This window comes from Salmo salar, chromosome ssa29 (assembly GCF_905237065.1).
Source record: "Salmo salar chromosome ssa29, Ssal_v3.1, whole genome shotgun sequence".
In the NCBI taxonomy this organism is placed as follows: domain Eukaryota; kingdom Metazoa; phylum Chordata; class Actinopteri; order Salmoniformes; family Salmonidae; genus Salmo; species Salmo salar.
In genome coordinates, this window is record NC_059470.1 from 38,120,357 (window position 1) to 38,140,897 (window position 20,541).

The 20,541-nt window shown below is 47.7% G+C and overlaps 1 protein-coding gene across 1 annotated transcript in view; it reads left to right on the forward strand.

Moving 5' to 3' along the window:
• Positions 1–17,838, forward strand: part of LOC106590669 (retinol dehydrogenase 10-A) — a 28,827-nt gene extending 10,989 nt beyond the window's left edge. The window contains exons 3-6 of the mRNA XM_045710927.1: positions 10,981–11,079; positions 13,542–13,687; positions 15,577–15,708; positions 16,358–17,838. Coding sequence (XP_045566883.1) covers positions 10,981–11,079; positions 13,542–13,687; positions 15,577–15,708; positions 16,358–16,481 — 501 coding nt within the window. The 3' untranslated portion in view covers positions 16,482–17,838. The remainder of the gene's footprint in view (positions 1–10,980; positions 11,080–13,541; positions 13,688–15,576; positions 15,709–16,357) is intronic.
• The last annotated feature ends 2,703 nt before the right edge of the window (positions 17,839–20,541 follow it).

A 20,541-nucleotide genomic window follows, 5' to 3' on the forward strand; every position in this document is an offset into this window, starting at 1 on the left:
TGTCAGAATGGAGGATTGTGGTCCATTAAAGACTCCAGAGTCTGCTGCGGTTTTTGGATTTTCTGGAACCCGATTTTTTGTTTTGCCTTAGCTATTAATATGGAGATTTATGCACCCCGTAGGGCTCTGGTCAAAAGTAGTGCGCTATGTAGGGAATAGTGTGCCACTTGGGACTTAGTCGTCCTCTTTGCTCTTACACAAACGCGTGCAAGCCGGTGTCGTAGCTCACTACATGCAGATGGTCCTATCACACAGAGCTTTGATATGTGTTGTCTGTAGGCTATAGCAGGTCGTACACAACTATTGTACTGTTCCATATTATGACTCAACAACTAATCACAAATGGGATTTAATGCTAGTCATATATATATATATATATATAGTTGAGTAGGATGTTAAAACCAGTTTAAGGGGATATGGTGCTTTCTAAAGCTTTAAACTGCTTTGTGGATATTACTAAACAGGACATTTTATTTCCTCCACGCAGCGTTTGCCAGAAGAAGGGATTAAAATCAGGGGGAGAGAGTGGTTCGGTTTCTCTGTTTTAGTTTACAAAGGATTCCTTCCCAGCTCTGCTGCTTTCTCAAGCCTGTCATCTCTCTGTTTGGACATAAACAGCCTAAAGCACATTTCTCCTCCATGTTATGTTCGAGGTTCATTTTATATATTTTAAATCCTCCAGAAGCCTTAATTCTGTTTTCTTTCTATGTCTAAAGTTTACAGATTATTATGACTATCCCGTATCCAACGACTATCCCGTATCCAACGACTATCCCGTATCCAACGACTATCCCGTATCCAACGACTATCCCGTATCCAACGACTATCCCATTTTTACATTTTAGTCATTTAGCAGACGCTCTTATCCAGAGCGACTTACAAATAGTGAATGCATACATTTTATACATTTTCTTTCTGTGCTGGCCCCCCGTGGGAATCGAACCCACAACCCTGACGTTGCAGACACCATGCTGGCGTTGCAAACACCATGCTCTACCAACTGAGCTAACCAACGACTATCCCGTATCCCGTAACCAACGACTATCCCGTAACCAACGACTATCCCGTAACCAACGACTATCCCGTAACCAACGACTACCCCGTAACCAACGACTATCCCGTAACCAACGACTATCCCGTAACCAACGACTACCCCGTAACCAACGACTACCCCGTAACCAACGACTACCCCGTAACCAACGACTACCCTGCAGTCTGGCAGCAGCTCGGCTGTTACCCAGGGTAACAGTTACAGACGATTATCAGAAACCCCCTCCGTCCTTTTCTCCTCTAAAATGTCTTATCAGAGTCCACAACGTGTAGGCGTACGTACAGCAAGGTTGTAGAGTCTAGGGACCGTTGACTTTCATACTTTTCTCATTGTCAGCACGGCTAAACTAATTTTCTCCAACTGTCAACACATTCAAATGAGTAGAGGATGTGTATGTACGCGGGGCAGGGGGGTGGTTGGGAATTTTGGAGAGGTGCACGTTCAGGCCAAACCCCCCCCCCCCCCCCGGACGGTGGTCTCAGAGCCGCATACCTATGTCACAATGGGAGGCCAGACTATCGCGTCTATGAGTCTGGCCCTTTTACAGTGAAGTTTGAAGTGTTCCCCTTCCCTCTCTGGCCTCTCCAGCAACACCAGCCGTTTCCTCCCCTCCCTTCTCCTCCTCTCCTCCTCTCCTCTCCAACGTGACCTGGCAGTGGGTTCACTGCACTGACTCCATCTGAAATGGTCCAACGAGTGTGGAAACAAGACGAAGGGAGAGACTGAGCTTGGGAAGGGCAGAGTCCAGATGGGAGAAGGAGAGAGAGGGGGCTGAGAGAGATGGAGAGTGTGTGTGTGTGCACGTGTTTTTGGATAGCGCCGTTTGAATGGAGCCCCGATGGAGACGTGAGCAGGAAGTGGGTGGTTATCTAAGCATGATTCTGCCAGGCTGCACACACACACGCATACACACACATACATACATACACACCCATGCATACAGTGCCTTCCCCCGTCTCCACCGATGGGTCCCTGATGGGTCCCTGATGGGTCCCAAGGCCTGATTCAGAGGACCCATGCCGGCCCGGGATGGATGCAGCTGTATGGGAACCACCCGGCCCAACTCTGACCAGTCGGTCCCGGATCAGACGTAACTTCCCTTTTTATTCTTGTGTTTTGAGGAAGAGGAGGGGCATTATATATATATATATATATATACGGACACGCCTGGTGCTCAAACGGATGACGTGTGTCCCACAGCTGAGAGTCGAGTGTGGAAACGAATGGATTCGGTTCAGTCAGATGTCCTGATGAGACCCGGTATTGACCTGGTAGTGTCCAGAGAATCAGGTTAATGGATATGTAAAGTTCTGGCTGGAGTGCAGAGAGGAGTTACAAAAGGTTTCAGGCGTGACTCATTCTTCAGTTTACAATTTTAGTCATTTAGCAGATGCTCTTATCCAGAGCCATTTACAGAGTCCTTCTTCTGAATTGTGGTTTTTAATAAGTAGTGGAAATAACCATGGATAAGTCATAATATATTGATCAGGGTATTCAACAGGAGAGAGATGCAGTGTCCCTCCATCTCACAGTGCTCATGTAGTGGAAGTTCATCTGGAGGGTGGCGTGGATCTCTGGAGAGTGGCATGGCGGGAATGAAAAGAGAGGGAGAGAGAGAGAGAGAGAGAGGAAAAGAAGAAAGGCCGTCACTTCCTGTCCCGTCACTTCCTGTCCCGTCACTCCCTACAAGCTAGATTAGACGAAAGGGTAATGGTGAGTTGCTGTCTGACCCACTTATGTGACAATTGGTTTCTTGTCTGCGGATCATGGGCTTGACGTGATGCCAAGCGACAGGAGATAAGTTCCCCTCCCTGCATTCCTGCCCGGACCGGAGAAAGGAGGCAGCCAGGCAGAAGGGTCGTACTTGACTGGCTTTATATGAGCCCTCCCTGGGCTCAGGGCACCTGTAGGCTAGGCTAGGCTAGGCTGGGCTAGGCTGGGCTGGGCTAGGCTGGGCTAGGCTGGGCTGGGCTAGGCTGGGCTGGGCTAGGCTGGGCTAGGCTGGGCTGGGCTAGGCTGGGCTGGGCTAGGCTGGGCTGGGCTAGGCTGGGCTGGGCTGGGCTAGGCTGGGCTGGGCTAGGCTGGGCTGGGCTAGGCTGGGCTGGGCTAGGCTGGGCTGGGCTAGGCTGGGCTGGGCTAGGCTGGGCTGGGCTAGGCTGGGCTGGGCTAGGCTGGGCTAGGCTGGGCTAGGCTAGGCTGGGCTAGGCTGGGCTGGGCTAGGCTGGGCTAGGCTGGGCTGGGCTAGGCTGGGCTGGGCTAGGCTGGGCTAGGCTAGGCTGGGCTGGGCTAGGCTGGATGTGGATGGAGGGAGTTAGCGATTAGGGTATTGTGTGTGTGTCTGTGTGTGACAGAGTAGAGGGTGTCTGAGTAGAGGGTGACTGAGTAGAGGGTGTCAGAGTAGAGGGTGTCAGAGTAGAGGGTGTCAGAGTAGAGGGTGTCTGAGTAGAGGGTGTCTGAGTAGAGGGTGTCTGAGTAGAGGGTGTCTGAGTAGAGGGTGACTGAGTAGAGGGTGTCTGAGTAGAGGGTGTCTGAGTAGAGGGTGTCTGAGTAGAGGGTGTCTGAGTAGAGGGTGACTGAGTAGAGCTAGAGTAGAGGGTGTCAGAGTAGAGGGTGTCTGAGTAGAGGGTGTCTGAGTAGAGGGTGTCTGAGTAGAGGGTGTCAGAGTAGAGGGTGTCTGAGTAGAGGGTGTCTGAGTAGAGGGTGTCTGAGTAGAGGGTGTCTGAGTAGAGGGTGATCTGAGTAGAGGGTGTCTGAGTAGAGGGTGTCTGAGTAGAGGGTGTCTGAGTAGAGGGTGTCTGAGTAGAGGGTGTCTGAGTAGAGGGTGTCTGAGTAGAGGGTGTCTGAGTAGAGCTAGAGTAGAGGGTGTCTGAGTAGAGGGTGACTGAGTAGAGGGTGACTGAGTAGAGGGTGTCTGAGTAGAGGGTGTCTGAGTAGAGGGTGTCTGAGTAGAGGGTGTCTGAGTAGAGGGTGACTATGTTAGCACTGCTGCTACTCACAACCAAGACTTTCTGTTTAATGAGTCTGGGAAAAGTCTGACCACTGTTGCCCTCGTTGGCCTTTTCAGGGGGTTGTGCGTGTGTGCTTGTGTGCGCGTGTGTGTGCGCGTGTGTGCGTGCGTGTGTGCGTGTGTGCGTGTGTGCGTGCGTGTGTGCGTGTGTGCGTGTGTGTGTGTGTGTGCGTGCGTGAGTAAACCAGAAGGAAAGTTGTCTTGAGGTTTCGGGGGAAAGATAATAGTATGGATGTTTGTGTTCAGTCCTGGAATGTTTTCTATGCATCAAGTGTTTTTGCTTTGTTGCAAATGAAAGCTGATTCCCTTTGGATTAACCTTTCAATCATTTACGTCTTATGACCCCACATTATATACACACACGCGCCGCGCACACACACACACACACACACACACACCTGACTGAGTCCCTCTCCACCACAACAATTCACTTCTGTCGCTATGACTACACAAACCCTCCACTTTCTCTAGCCTCAATCAATACAGCAATGTTCTTGTGGGTGTTTTGACCAAGGACCCCTCTCTCTCGTTCTCTCGTTCTCTCGTTCTCTCGTTCTCTCGTTCTCTCGTTCTCTCTCTCTCTCTCGTTCTCTCTCGTTCTCTCTCGTTCTCTCTCTCTCTCTCTCTCGTTCTCTCTCTCTCTCTCTCTCGTTCTCTCTCTCTCCCGAGTGTTGAGGTCGTTCTAATTAAATGACCATCTGGCCCGTCTGTAACTCCAATATTTGTTCATATTCCTGTTGGTCAGACACAGGCAGTAATATGCTCTGACACCCCAGCTGTGAGCAGCTTTGTGTGGGCCAGATTCTCTTGGGGGTACGCAGCAATTAGAGGCGGGTAGGACATCCCGGCGGGGGCCCGGGGGGCAGGGCGGTGGGGGTGTAATTCAACGGAACTGGGATCCTTGAGGCCCAATTACAGACCGTTCTGATGTAAGACATGAGCCCCCCCTGGTCGATTTTTCACAGGTTTCGTGTCTGAGAGGTCGCCAGAGGTTGCTGCTGACACGCCAGAGTTGCCATGAGAAGCAGGGAATCATGGGAGGGCTGGGGGGAGGGGGGGGGTTTTGGGCAGAGAGCGGAGTGGTCCCTGTGTGCTTGCTATATGTAGGAGGTTATCTAACCAGAGATACTCCTGCACGTGTAACTCTGTCTTCCTTCAATCTCTGACCTCAATAGTTCTGCCCTGAAAGCCAAAGCTTTTCAATCGCAGTTTACCAGAAATGTCTCATTTTTCCTGCCCTGATGGCAGGCAGGCCCAGTCGTTGTGCTGCTGGATCAAATCAAAACCAAGCCTCCCTCCTTCCTTTCCCCCTGTACATAATGACGCAGTGTGGGAGTGGGTTCTGGGTTGGAGTGAGTTGGCTGGACCAGGTACGGGGGTATATATCTCTGCTAATGCTCCGTTTGCACGCATAGCCCCCACCCACCTCCATCTTGGCACGAGGAAGCCAGTCTCTGTTCTTTACCCAGTCCTGATATTCCTTCTGGCAAGTCCTCCCCTCCCCTCCCCTCCTCTCACCCAACGCCCCATCCCTCAATAAATTGAATATTGCAGCAATTTCAGATTTTAATGTCCTGGAAAAGTGCAGATGTTTGGTTCTTCCTGCATCAGATCTTATTCCAGTAATCTACCTAGCTTACTGTAGCAGAACAGAGTACACCACCTTACATTACCATGATCTGCCTGCCAGTTCTTTAAATCCCTCTATTCCCCCCCCTCCGTAGACCATAAAGGAAGATTGGCTGGAAGTGATTAATGCTCCTTCTAGCTTCATACATAACAGACACAGAGGGAGAAGAGATATCTACACCAGTCTGGTTATCAGACAGACAGACACAGACACACAGACACACAGACACACAGACACACAGACAGACAGACAGACAGACAGACACACAGACACACAGACACACAGACAGACAGACAGACAGACAGACAGACGAGATATCTACACCAGTCTGGTTATCAGACAGACACAGAGTGATCACGGTACCATAAAAGTGTGTCTGTGTCCCAAATGGCACCCTATTCCCTATATAGTGCACTACTTTAGACTAGAGCCCTATGGCACCCTATTCCCTATATAGTGCACTACTTTAGACCAGAGCCCTATGGCACCCTATTCCCTATATAGTGCACTACTTTAGACCAGAGGGTAGTGCTCTATTTAGGCCAGAGGGTAGTGCACTGCTTTTGTCCAGAGGGTAGTGCACTATATAGGCCATAGGGTGCCATCTCTGGCGCTCTCTCTCTCTCTGGCGCTCTCGCTCTCTCTGGCGCTCTCTCTCTCTCTGGCGCTCTCTCTCTCTCTCTGGCGCTCTCTCTCTCTCTCTCTGGCGCTCTCTCTCTCTCTCTCTGCGCTCTCTCTCTCTCTCTGGCGTCTCTCTCTCTCTCTCTCTGGCGCTCTCTCTCTCTCTCTGGCGCTCTCTCTCTCTCTCTCTGGCGCTCTCTCTCTCTCTCTCTGGCGCTCTCTCTCTCTCTCTCTGGCGCTTTCTCTCTCTCTCTCTGGCGCTCTCTCTCTCTCTCTCTCTCTGGCGCTTCCTCTCTCTCTGGCGCTCTCTCTCTCTCTCTGCGCTCTCTCTCTCTCTCTCTGGCGCTCTCTCTCTCTCTCTCTCTGGCGCTCTCTCTCTCTCTCTCGCTCTCTCTCTCTCTCTCTCTGGCGCTCTCTCGCTCTCTCTCTGGCTCTCTCTGGCGCCTCTCTCTCTCTCTCTCTGGCGCTCTCTCTCTCGCTCTCTCTCTGGCGCTCTCTCTCTCTGGCGCTCTCTCTCTCTGGCGCTTCTCTCTGGGCTCTCTCTCTCTGGCGCTTTCTCTCTCTCTCTCTCTCTCTCTGGCGCTCTTCTCCTCTCTCTCTCTCTCTCTCTCTCTCTCTCTCTCTCTCTCTCTCTCTCTCTGGCTCTGTGAACTGAACTCCTTCAGGGCATGTTTAGAACTCAGGGATATAATCTAGAACTCTGTCTGTGTGTTTCTCTTGGCTTCTCCTGGCTCTTTCCAAAGCTGTGTTCATCAGGTTCTACAGCATGGACAATCCTCAACCAACAAAGTACTACTATGGCTGACTGTGGAATACAACACCTATGTGACAATAAAACACAGGTGCAATCAAACATGATGCAGTAACACCATAACACATTCTTTTAAAATGTATTTAAATGTATTTATTTCACCTTTATTTAACCAGGTAGGCCAGTTGAGAACAAGTTGTCATTTACAACTGCGACCTGGCCAAGATAAAGCAAAGCAGTGCGACACAAACAACAACAGAGTTACACATGGAATAAACAAAACTACAGTCAATAACACAATAGGAAAATAAAATCTATATACAGTGTGTGCAAATGAGGTAAGATTAAGGAGGTAAGGCAATAAATAAATAGGCCATAGTGGCGAGGTAATTACAATTTAGCAGTTAAACACTGGAGTGGTAGATGTGCAGAAAATGAATGTGCAAGTAGAGATACTGGGGTGCAAAGGAGCAAGATCAATAAATAACAATATGGGGATGAGGTAGTTGGATGGGCTGTTTACAGATGGGTTCTAGTATATTATCTATTCAGTGATTTGAGTTCTATGTCCATTTTCTAGCACCAGTACTCCCAGAGATGGTAATGAGGGGGGGGTCAGAAAGCTGTTCTGTTGTTCTTATTCCACCTCAGATCTAAGTGAAGTTAGCGCTGTTAAGGCTTCACTCTCCCCCCCAGTGCTAAGTCTTCACTCTCCCCCCCAGTGCTAAGGCTTCACTCTCCCCCAGTGTTAAGGCTTCACTCTCCCCCAGTGCTAAGGCTTCACTCTCCCCCAGTGCTAAGGCTTCACTCTCCCCCCAGTGCTAAGTCTTCACTCTCCCCCCAGTGCTAAGTCTTCACTCTCCCCCCAGTGCTAAGTCTTCACTCCCCCCCCAGTGCTAAGTCTTCACTCTCCCCCCCAGTGCTAAGTCTTCACTCTCCCCCCAGTGCTAAGTCTTCACTCTCCCCCCAGTGCTAAGTCTTCACTCTCCCCCCAGTGCTAAGTCTTCACTCCCCCCCAGTGCTAAGTCTTCACTCTCCCCCCAGTGCTAAGTCTTCACTCTCCCCCCAGTGCTAAGTCTTCACTCTCCCCCCCAGTGCTAAGTCTTCACTCTCCCCCCAGTGCTAAGTCTTCACTCTCCCCCAGTGCTAAGTCTTCACTCTCCCCCAGTGCTAAGTCTTCACTCTCCCCCAGTGCTAAGTCTTCACTCTCCCCCAGTGCTAAGTCTTCACTCTCCCCCAGTGCTAAGTCTTCACTCTCCCCCCAGTGCTAAGTCTTCACTCTCCCCCAGTGCTAAGTCTTCACTCTCCCCCCAGTGCTAAGTCTTCACTCTCCCCCAGTGCTAAGTCTTCACTCTCCCCCCAGTGCTAAGTCTTCACTCTCCCCCCAGTGCTAAGTCTTCACTCTCCCCCCAGTGCTAAGTCTTCACTCTCCCCCCAGTGCTAAGTCTTCACTCTCCCCCAGTGCTAAGTCTTCACTCTCCCCCCAGTGCTAAGTCTTCACTCTCCCCCCAGTGCTAAGTCTTCACTCTCCCCCCAGTGCTAAGTCTTCACTCTCCCCCCAGTGCTAAGTCTTCACTCTCCCCCCAGTGCTAAGTCTTCACTCTCCCCCCAGTGCTAAGTCTTCACTCTCCCCCCAGTGCTAAGTCTTCACTCTCCCCCCAGTGCTAAGTCTTCACTCTCCCCCCCAGTGCTAAGTCTTCACTCTCCCCCCAGTGCTAAGTCTTCACTCTCCCCCCAGTGCTAAGTCTTCACTCTCCCCCCAGTGCTAAGTCTTCACTCTCCCCCCAGTGCTAAGTCTTCACTCTCCCCCCAGTGCTAAGTCTTCACTCTCCCCCCAGTGCTAAGTCTTCACTCTCCCCCCAGTGCTAAGTCTTCACTCTCCCCCCAGTGCTAAGTCTTCACTCTCCCCCCAGTGCTAAGTCTTCACTCTCCCCCCAGTGCTAAGTCTTCACTCTCCCCCCAGTGCTAAGTCTTCACTCTCCCCCCAGTGCTAAGTCTTCACTCTCCCCCCAGTGCTAAGTCTTCACTCTCCCCCCAGTGCTAAGTCTTCACTCTCCCCCCAGTGCTAAGTCTTCACTCTCCCCCCAGTGCTAAGTCTTCACTCTCCCCCCAGTGCTAAGTCTTCACTCTCCCCCCAGTGCTAAGTCTTCACTCTCCCCCCAGTGCTAAGTCTTCACTCTCCCCCCAGTGCTAAGTCTTCACTCTCCCCCAGTGCTAAGTCTTCACTCTCCCCCAGTGCTAAGTCTTCACTCTCCCCCCAGTGCTAAGTCTTCACTCTCCCCCCCAGTGCTAAGTCTTCACTCTCCCCCCAGTGCTAAGTCTTCACTCTCCCCCAGTGCTAAGTCTTCACTCTCCCCCCAGTGCTAAGTCTTCACTCTCCCCCCAGTGCTAAGTCTTCACTCTCCCCCCAGTGCTAAGTCTTCACTCTCCCCCCAGTGCTAAGTCTTCACTCTCCCCCAGTGCTAAGTCTTCACTCTCCCCCCAGTGCTAAGTCTTCACTCTCCCCCCAGTGCTAAGTCTTCACTCTCCCCCCAGTGCTAAGTCTTCACTCTCCCCCCAGTGCTAAGTCTTCACTCTCCCCCCCAGTGCTAAGTCTTCACTCTCCCCCCCAGTGCTAAGTCTTCACTCTCCCCCAGTGCTAAGTCTTCACTCTCCCCCCAGTGCTAAGTCTTCACTCTCCCCCCAGTGCTAAGTCTTCACTCTCCCCCCAGTGCTAAGTCTTCACTCTCCCCCCAGTGCTAAGTCTTCACTCTCCCCCCAGTGCTAAGTCTTCACTCTCCCCCCAGTGCTAAGTCTTCACTCTCCCCCAGTGCTAAGTCTTCACTCTCCCCCCAGTGCTAAGTCTTCACTCTCCCCCCAGTGCTAAGTCTTCACTCTCCCCCCAGTGCTAAGTCTTCTCAATGTGCATCCCAAATGGCACCCTACCCCCTACACAGTGCATTGCTTTTGACCAGGACCTATTGGGCTATGTAGTGAATAGGTCGCCGTTTGGGACTCTGTGTCTGTCTCCTCCAGTGTTTTGTTTGTCACTGCTCCAGGTAGATAGAATTTGCACTAAGGCACAGATCTAGGATCAGCTCAATCCTTCTTAAATCTTAATGCCATTAGAGGGAAGGCCAACGGGCTCTTGTCAAAAGTAGCACACTATGTAGGAAATAATGTGCAATTTGGGATACACAACCACTCTCTCCTATCACTCTCTCATTACATTTTTACATTTTATTAGATGCTCTTATCCAGAGCCACTTACAGTAGTGAATGCGTACATTCCATGCATTTTTTTTTTGGTACTGGCCGCCCGTGGGAATCGAACCCACAACCCTGGCGTTGCAAACACCATGCTCTACCAACTGAGCCACAGGGAAGACCAGGGAAGACTACTCTCTCACTCTCTCCTATCACTCTCTCTCTCACTCTCTCTCTCTCTCTCTCTCTCTCCTCTCTCTCTCTCTCTCTCTCTCTCTCTCTCCTATCTCTCTCTCTCTCTCCTATCTCTCTCTCTCCTATCACTCTGAGTATTGTTCCGCTTAGGCAGCACAGAGGGCAGTGGGTGGACAGCGGTTGAATTGCATTGTGGTCCATGGTGAGTGAACGGGGACCTGTGATTGGTTCTGTCAGCGGGTCTTTAGAGCTGGGCACAGCGCTGGGTACTGGATCTGTGTGGGAAAGAACAGACGCATACAGTAAACCATTTCTCTTCTCTGTGGTGTGCTCTCTCCCTCTCCCTCGTTCTCTCCTGTTTTTTCCCTCTGTCTGTCAAAAAGTCTCCCTCTCTTTCTCTGCATCACCATGGAGAAGAGAGGGAGAGAGAGAGAGAGAGGAAGAGGATCAAAGGGTTTTGGCAGAGACAAACTGCACTAGTAAACTAACCTTCCTCTTTTTTTCCCCCCCTCCTTCCCCCTCTTCTCTCTTTCCTATAGACCACCAAGGCATTCCTTCCCAAGATGTTGGAGCTGAACCACGGCCACATTGTGACGGTTGCCAGCTCTCTGGGGCTGTTCAGCACAGCTGGTGTGGAGGTGAGTTACCACACATGAATGAGACACTCTCTCTGCGGTCAGTTAGTTAGTAGTACTATGTAGTACACACCGATACAGATATTCGCCTTTCTCGTGTTATTCCCCCCCCCAATGCTGGAAATTTAAAGAACAGAGATGAGCTTTGGGGGCCCTCTGTCTATAGTAGAGGGGGGGTCTGGGGCCTGTTACGGGTCCCTCTGTCTGTAGTTCGGGGTGTCTAGGGGGCCTGTTACAAGGTCCTCTGTCTGTAGCTGGAGGGGGGTGGGGGGGGGGGGTCTGGGTGTGGGGGCCTGTTATGGGGCCCTCTGTCTGTCGCTGGGGGGGTCTGGGGCTGGGCCCATAGGGCCCTTGGCTCTGGGGGAAGAACAGGCTGACAGGTCTCTGTGGGAGAGAGACATCTTCATCAGGTTCTTTGTGAAACCATCGCAGCTCTCTCAGTATTCACATCACAGCCAATTCACTCTAAATGGAGGGGACTTTGTTTTCACATTTTTTTGTGTGTGTGTGTGGGGGGGGGGGGTTGTCTTTCGTCCAGGCCCCTCACTGTTTCTTTTTGTGTGTTATCTGAGTCAGTGTTAAAAGGATTTGATGTGGTCATTTTGTCCTGGGGACAATAAGGAGAGGGCCTGTATCTGTCACTCTCTGTTGTGTGTTCCAGAGAAACCTTCTAGAATGCTTCTTTAATATTCTAGAACACATGGACTCCCTTTCACTCCCTCTCTCCATTCCGGAGTGGTGTCATTTTCATTCTGTCTTTAGGCACCGCTACCCCATTGCCTTTTTGTTTTTCTAGCTGTTGTTGCACGGGCGGGAACTCATCCATAACCATTAAGTCTCTCTTCAAAGGAATTGGAACACAGTCAAGGTTTTAACCTATAATACTTCATAGAAATTGAATGTGATTTTAAGGCAGGAGGGACTATTCATTTAGGAACCATAGTCTGGCAGGCTTGTCACGTGGGCACAGTCACATCTCCTTTATCTTCTCTGGGTTTGCCCAAGCTGCTTTTTGAAGATTAGTCCCCCGGGTAACCATCAAACCCTCCTCGCCCCATAACTCAATCCAACCCCAGTCCATAACCCAACCCAACCCATAACCCAACCCCAGTCCATAACCCAACCGCAGTCCATAACCCAACCGCAGTCCATAACCCAACCCCAGCCCATAACCCAACCCCAGCCCATAACCCAACCCCAGCCCATAACCCAACCCAACCCCAGCCCATAACCCAACCCCAGCCCATAACCCAACCCCAGCCCATAACCCAACCCAACCCCAGCCCATAACCCAACCCAACCCCAGCCCATAACCCAACCCAACCCCAGCCCATAACCCAACCCAACCCCAGCCCATAACCCAACCCCAGCCCATAACCCAACCCCAGCCCATAACCCAACCCCAGCCCATAACCCAACCCCAGCCCATAACCCAACCCATAACCCCGCCCATAACCCAGCCCATAACCCAGCCCATAACCCAGCCCATAACCCAGCCCATAACCCAACCCCAGTCCATAACCCATATCCCATAACCCAACCCATATCCCATAACCCAGCCCATAACCCAACCCCAGCCCATAACCCAACCCCAGCCCATAACCCAACCCCAGTCCATAACCCAGCCTTGTGCCCACCAGACCCATAACCTAACCCATAACCCATAATCCATCACTCATCTGTCTGATGAAGGGCAAAATAATGCTAATGAAACTGTAGAATAGAGGACAGGAGAAATGGAGGGATGTAGGGAAAGTGGATACTTAGTCAGTTGTACAACTGAATGCATGGAGGGTTGGAGGGATGGGAGGGCTTTTGGGATCTTTGTCCCAAATGGCATCCTATTCTTTTTTTGACCAGGGTCCACAGGACCCATAGGGCTCTGTTTAAAAGTAGTGCACTATATAGGGAATAGGGTTCCATTTGGGACATTTTCCCCGTGGTCGTGAAGCTACTAAGAAGCAGAAAGCAGCCTGTCTGGGGTGAGACAGTGATAATGTCCAGCTTTTTACAGGGATACCTGTTCTGTCAGTACTGCATTCTGGTCCAGTGTACAAAACACAGATACAAGCTGAATCACCTGTCAGACAGCCACTCACATCACCATCCCATAATGCAGGGTTTTTACAGGGATACCTGTTCTGTCAGTACTGCATTCTGGTCCGGTGTACAAACACGGATACAAGCTGAATCACCTGTCAGACAGCCACTCACATCACCATCCCATAATGCAGGGTTTTTAAAGTGGGGACCTGTTGTCCACAGAGAGAGAATGGGCTTGGAACCTCTGACCTTGGCAATTTGACTAGTTAATCCCGTAGGTCCACCCATTATGACGTCATTGACCTAAATGGTGACGTCCGTTCTATCCGGTTGTAATTCTACGACTGTGTCCTTACTCCAGTAATGATAACTACACAGGATTTAACAGTGACACTCTCCCTCCCTCTCATAACCCCCTATAGGACTACTGCGCCAGTAAGTTTGGGGCCATCGGCTTCCACGAGTCGCTGAGCCACGAGATCAAGGCTTCGGATAAGGACGGCATTAAGATGACGCTGGTGTGTCCCTACCTGGTGGACACGGGCATGTTCAAAGGCTGCAGGATAAGGTGAGACATCGTCAATCGATCATTCACTCAATCAATAAATCAAAACGTGATTCATAACGTTTTCATAGTGCTTTAAATCACCTTAGGATTACATTTCTATTTAAAATATATGTTGAGGTTAATAATTAAATTATTAAAACGCACCAGGGAATCTACTGCTAACAGCAATGTTCCGTTAAAAACAAATTCCGGGCGCAGAGCAAATTTCAGGTCTACTGAGCGCAAACTTCAACGTTGTGAAAAATTCAACTTTTGACGCTCGTTTATTGTGAACACTGAGGCTGTATCCACTTTGAGTTACAGTTTTAACATTGGCCAAGTACGTCACTTTGGCTATTTCATCATAACGTAGGGCCTACCAGAGTGGCCTACCATAAAAAACAAATGGGGAAAAAAATGCATCCCATAATATTTTAACATGGAAATAGCTGTTCTGTCATACAGCCTACAGTAGCAGCCAATGTGTGGTGTTCAGTGTAGGACCGACATTCCATGAGACTTCTGAAAGAAACAAGCAGGGCTTGACATTAACCTGTTTATCCACTTACCCTCCAGACAATGAGGTGACTGAAAATGCTGTGTTTGATGCAGGAAGCTACTTTACAAAATAAAATGCATATTTATTTATTTACATACCATTATTACAGGAGAAAGAATCAGACAAATTATACTACCCTCTGCCTTATTGGCTGCTTAGTTTATTCAAGCCTGTCTTAAAATACAACACTGCCCCTTTAAGACAGATCAAACGCTCTCTACCTGACTGGATTTTCAGAGATGTCTAGAAATATAGATGTCTTTGTGCTCTTGTAGGAAGCGATCCCTTCCCCCATTGCTGACTATAAATTAGCTATAACTTGGCTAATAATTCACTAACTAGAAAGAATATGTACAAATATACACACACGCAGCTACATGCTATGGGCTAGTGATGTACTGCAATGCACTGTACTCTATTGTACTATACACTGAGTGTACAAAACATTATGAACACCTGTTCTTTCCATGACATAGACAGACCAGGTGAATCCAGGTGAAAGCTATGATCCCTTATTGATGTCACTTGTTAAATCCACTTCAAAATCAGTGTAGATGAAGGGGAGGAGACAGGTTAAAGAAGGATTTTTAAGCCTCAAGACAGTTGAGACATGGATTGTTTAAGTGTGCCATTCAGAGGGTGAATGGGCAAGACAGATTATTTAAGTGTCTTTGAACAGGGGTATGGTAGTAGGTGCCAGGTGCACCGGTTTGTGTCAAGAACTGCAACGCTGCTGGGTTTTTCAAGCTCAACAGTTTCCCTGTGTCTATCAAGAATGGTCCACCCACCCAAAGGGCATCCAGCCAAGTTGACACAACGGTGGGAAGCATTGGAGTCAACATGGGCCAGCATCCTTTCGACACCTTGTAGAGTCCATGCACCCAATCAAATTGAGGCTGTTCTGAGGACAAAAAGGGGGTGCAACTCAATAGTAGGACGGTGTTCTTAATGTTTTGTACACTCGGTGTATTGCACTGTTCTACTGAGTGCACTTGTGCCTTAACCTGTACGTCAATGTCAGCGTTTCACCTAGAGCTCTACTTCACCAAGGGACACCCTCTCTACCTCCCCTAACAGGTGCACCCTGGATACTGTTCCCTTCTTTAGTTACAATGCCCTCCCGCCCGCTGTGTAAATGGAAGAGTGTCTGTATCTGAACTGGCCTATTTGAAGGGTTTGGGATCGATATGGTTTAGATAAGATCAGACATGGGTTGTCTGTTGTGTACAAACTCTGCACTACGTTGCTGAATAGCAACCTTGGCACTTTCCCCCCTTGTGTTTATGTGTGTGTGTTCTGACCTCGTTCTGGCTGTCTCTTTTAACTGTTATGCCACTTCCTGTCTGTACAGGAAGGAAATCGAGCCATTCCTGCCTCCCCTGAAGCCAGAGTTCTGTGTAACGCAGTCTATGAGGGCCATTCTCACCGATCAGGCTATGATCTGCACACCACGTGTAGTTTACATGGTCAACTTCATGAAAAGGTCAGTCCAGTCTTTCTCCCTCTCTCTCTCTCTCTCTCTCTCTCTCTCAATTCAATTAATAAATACATGCTTTATTGGCATGAATGGGTGGTTGCCATCTCTACTCTACTCTCTTTCCACATCCCTCTCCTTCTCCTCTCTACAGTGTGTTGTGAATGAACTCAGTCCTTCTCCTTTCTACAGTGTGTTGTGAATGAACTCAGTCCTTCTCCTTTCTACAGTGTGTTGTGAATGAACTCAGTCCTTCTCCTCTCTACAGTGTGTTGTGAATGAACTCAGTCCTTCTCCTCTCTACAGTGTGTTGTGAATGAACTCAGTCCTTCTCCTTTCTACAGTGTGTTGTGAATGAACTCAGTCCTTCTCCTTTCTACAGTGTGTTGTGAATGAACTCAGTCCTTCTCCTTTCTACAGTGTGTTGTGAATGAACTCAGTCCTTCTCCTTTCCACAGTGTGTTGTGAATGAACTCAGTCCTTCTCCTTTCTACAGTGTGTTGTGAATGAACTCAGTCCTTCTCCTCTCTACAGTGTGTTGTGAATGAACTCAGTCCTTCTCCTTTCCACAGTGTGTTGTGAATGAATTCATGTCTCCTAAATGAAGAGCTTTGTGTATCTGACCTCTGACATCTCTCTCGCTCTCTCCTCTCTACAGCTTCCTGCCCTTCGAGGCCATCGTGTGCATGTACAGGTTCCTGGGTGCTGATAAGTGTATGTATCCCTTCCTTGCTCAGAGGAAGGAGCTGATGAACAACAACGAGGCTAAGGGGGACATCTAAGGGGAGGGGGGGGCGCTGTTGCCGCGGGGCCCATAGCCCTAGAGGCACAAGGATAAGACCACTGAGGGTGCAAGGAGGAGGAGGAGGAGGAGGAAGAAGAGGATTTAAAAAGACTGAATCTAGACTGGTGAACTTGCATTGAGCAGATACAAAAGGTCCTCTGAAACGATGCCAGCTGTGTACTACACAAAGGATTTTATTCCTCTTAGTTTTTTTTCCCATAGTCTTTTTTTTTTCATTTTTTTTTTCTTCTAAGGTTTGTTTAAAGAAACCGACCATCTATATACTGTGTCAATAGTTTTTTTGAAATCATATGAAACAAAGGTATTAACTATTTACGTAATGTAGTCACCAACTTTTATTTTTTATTTAGTATCTTTGTGGAAATATACAGTATGTTACTGTACAGTAAAATCTTGTCACTTTTTTTTTTAAGTTTCTCTTTTATTTGTAGACATGCACTGTAATACTGCCTTTCTCTACACGGCCAAGTCTCTGTAGAAACGGTTCACAATGGCATTTCATCACCCAGACCAACATGCAAAATAAATTTACACGTACATGTTATTCAATCGTTGCACCAACACTGATCACGTTTCTCAGCGAGCGTCTGGGTAGCCAGGCGCTAAAATTAGATCTGCAAGTCCCGCCTCTCCCATCTCCTCATTGGTTGTTAGGAGCATAGACCCACGTAGGTGATTGAAAGATGAACTGAGGTCTACAGTCCAGTCCAGTTGGTGGTGGTAACTCACCTTAAAGTTGGTTACCAACCGCCATATAAAGTCCATAGAAGAAGAAGAAGACTTAAGGAGGAGAGATTACTAGAAACAAACTCAGTTTACCGTTTTTTATCTGTGGATTAATTGTAGGAGTAGAGAACCTTGTTTCATTTCAGGTAAAATAACAACCCAATGTTTATATCCCAGGATAAATTAGCTAGCAACAGCAAGCTAGCTAGCTAAATTGACATAAATGTTTGCTTTTTGACCTGTCCACAAATTAATATAGTTGGTTCAGAGTTTGTTTTGATATTTCCACTGGTCAGGTGTGGGTGGACAAAATCAGCATGCGCGCAAGCAGTCTAGTCAGCATGTTAGGGTTGCATATTTCCGTTAATTTTCAGAAAATTCTGGTTAAAAGATTCCCAGAATCAAGATGGGGGGGGGGCAGGAAATCCTGACTCCGCCAACCAGGATTTCTGGACAACCTGGGGATTTTGGGGAACACTACCCGGCAACCCCTGCGGCTCAGTCTAAACAATCATGACATGATGCTCCAAATGGTTATCCAATCATACTATAGCGATCTGAGCTTGCGTTTTATGTATTTTAATTCCTTCAGATCATATGAAGATATTCCGATTTATTCCATCCATTTCAAACAGTTCAAATTAGTTGTACCTACCGACCATTGATTTGGGTAGATCTATCAGCCAAATGTCTCATTAATTTAATGTGACTTGCTTCAGCAGTCAACATATGAGCTTTATCACACTTTGACTTATTGCTGGCCCTATCAATCACCACATCTTAAGACATACGCTACCGTTCAAAAGTTTGGGGTCACTTAGAAATGTCCTTGTTTTCCATGAAAACATACATTAAATGAGTTGCAAAATGAATAGGAAATATAGTCAAAACGTTAACAAGGTTATAAATAATTATTTTTCCTTGAAATAATAATTGTGTCCTTCAAACTTTGCTTTTGTCAAAGAATCCTCCATTTGCAGCAATTATAGCCTTGCAGACTTTTGGCATTCTAGTTGAGGCAATTTGTTGAGGTAATCTGAAGAGACTTCACCCCATGCTTCCTGAAGCAGCTCCCACAAGTTGGATTGGCTTGATGGGAACTTCTTACGTACCATACGGTCAAGCTGCTCCCACAACAGCTCAATAGGGTTGAGATCCGGTGACTGTGCTGGCCACTCCATTAAAGACAGCTGGTATTCTGACTGCTTCTTCCCTAAATAGTTCTTGCATAGTTTGGAGCTGTGCTTTGGGTCATTGTCCTGTTGTAGGAGGAAATTGTCTCCAATTAAGCGCCGTCCACAGGGTATGACATGGCGTTGCAAAATGGAGCGAAAGCCTTCCTTCTTCAAGATCCCTTTGACCCTGTACAAATCTCCCACTTTACCGCCACCAACACACCCCCAGACCATCACATTGCCTCTGCCATGATTGACAGATGGCATCAAGCACTCCTCCAGCATATTTTCATTTTTTTTTATGCATCTCACGAATGTTCTTCTTTGTGATCCGAACACCTCAAACTTAGATTCGTCTGTCCATAACACTCCCCCCCCAAACTTCCTCTGTCCAGTGTCTGTGTTCTTTTGCCCATCTTAATATTTTATTTTTATTGGCCAGTCTGAGACATGGCTTTTTCTTTGCAACTCTGCCTAGAAGGTACTATTTAATGAAGCTGCCAGTTGAGGACTTGTGAGGAGTCTGTTTCTCAAACTAGACACTCTAATGTACTTGTCCTCTTGCTCAGTTGTGCACCGGGGCCTCCCACTCCTCTTTCTATTCTGGTTAGAGCCAGTTTGCGCTGTTCCGTGAAGGGAGTAGTACACAGTGTTGTACGAGATCTTCAGTTTCTTGGCAATTTCTCGCATGTAATAGCCTTCCTTTCTCAGAACAAGAATAGACTGACGAGTTTCAGAAGAAAGTTCTTTGTTTCTGGCCATTTTGAGCCTGTAATTGAACCCACAAATGCTGATGCTCCAGATACTCAACTAGTCTAAAGAATGCCAGTTTTTTTTGCCTCTTTAATCAGAACAACAGTTTTCAGCTGTGCTAACATAATTGCAAAAGGGTTTTCTAATGATCAATTAGCCTTTTTAAAATTTATAAACTTGGATTAGCTAACACAACATGCCATTGGAACACAGAAGTGATGGTTGCTGATAATGGGCCTCTGTACGCCTATGTAGATATTCCATAAAAAAACAAAATCAGCCTTTTCCAGCTACAATAGTCATTTACAACATTAACAATGTCTACACTGTATTTCTGATCAATTTGATGTTATTTTAATGGACACTAAAAAAAAAGTGCTTTTCTTTCAAAAACAAGGACATTTCTCAGTAACCTCAAACTTTTGAACGGTAATGTAATTCCAATCAAACCAATGAACAGCCCTTTTATCTATCAGTGGGTGATGAGGAACTATATCACCAGCTGGTCTGTTTTCACGTCTTCGTTCAGACGTTCAGTAGCCTCTCTCTCTCTCCAATGTCCTCCACCATTTGCATAAAGTGACAGTGAAAATGAAAACTTTGGTTGATCTGTTTTGTGAATACAGTACTACATCGTCCTTCATGGAAACGTTGACTGCCACTAGGTTTGCAAATTTCTGGTAACTTTCCCTAAAATCCCAAGATTTTCAAGAAATTCTGGTTTTTAAAAGATTTCCGGATTTAAAAAGACGGTAAACCAGAATCGTCCAACCAGGGAATTTGGGGAAAGTTAAGGGTCTCCATAGTTTTTTTGCTGCTTGGATATTTGATAAACTTTAGGCGGGAGTAGCAGGACTGCAGAGTTTTATGAATCGTTGAAATACATTCCAATAGGCGTCATTCCTCCAGTGATAAGCCTAAATTCTCTACCTCTTCATTTGCCATTCATTGACAGTATGACACAAGCCTCATTTTGTAATTCTTTCTTAAAAACTGCTCTTTTAAGCAGATGTGGTTCTGATGTTTTGTGTCTCTCTAACTAACTTAAAATGAATAAAGTGATTTTAGATTATTTGATTATTACGTGGTGTGTCTGTCTCCTCTTTTTTAAGCCCGTATTCAAAAAGAGACTCAGAGTGCTGATCTAGGATCAGTTGTGTCTTTCAGATCATAACACAAAATTTAACATGGATGGCAGGGACTGATAAGCACTCCTAGACTGAAACAGGCCCTGTCCTGATTTCTTAGCTGGGACGGTGAACACAGTGGATTCTACACACACACACGACACTATTGATAGTAATAGATTGCAAAATATGCTGCTTTTTACAAGGTCTGAAACCACATTACATTGCCCCTCACATGACATTGACTTGTACTGTA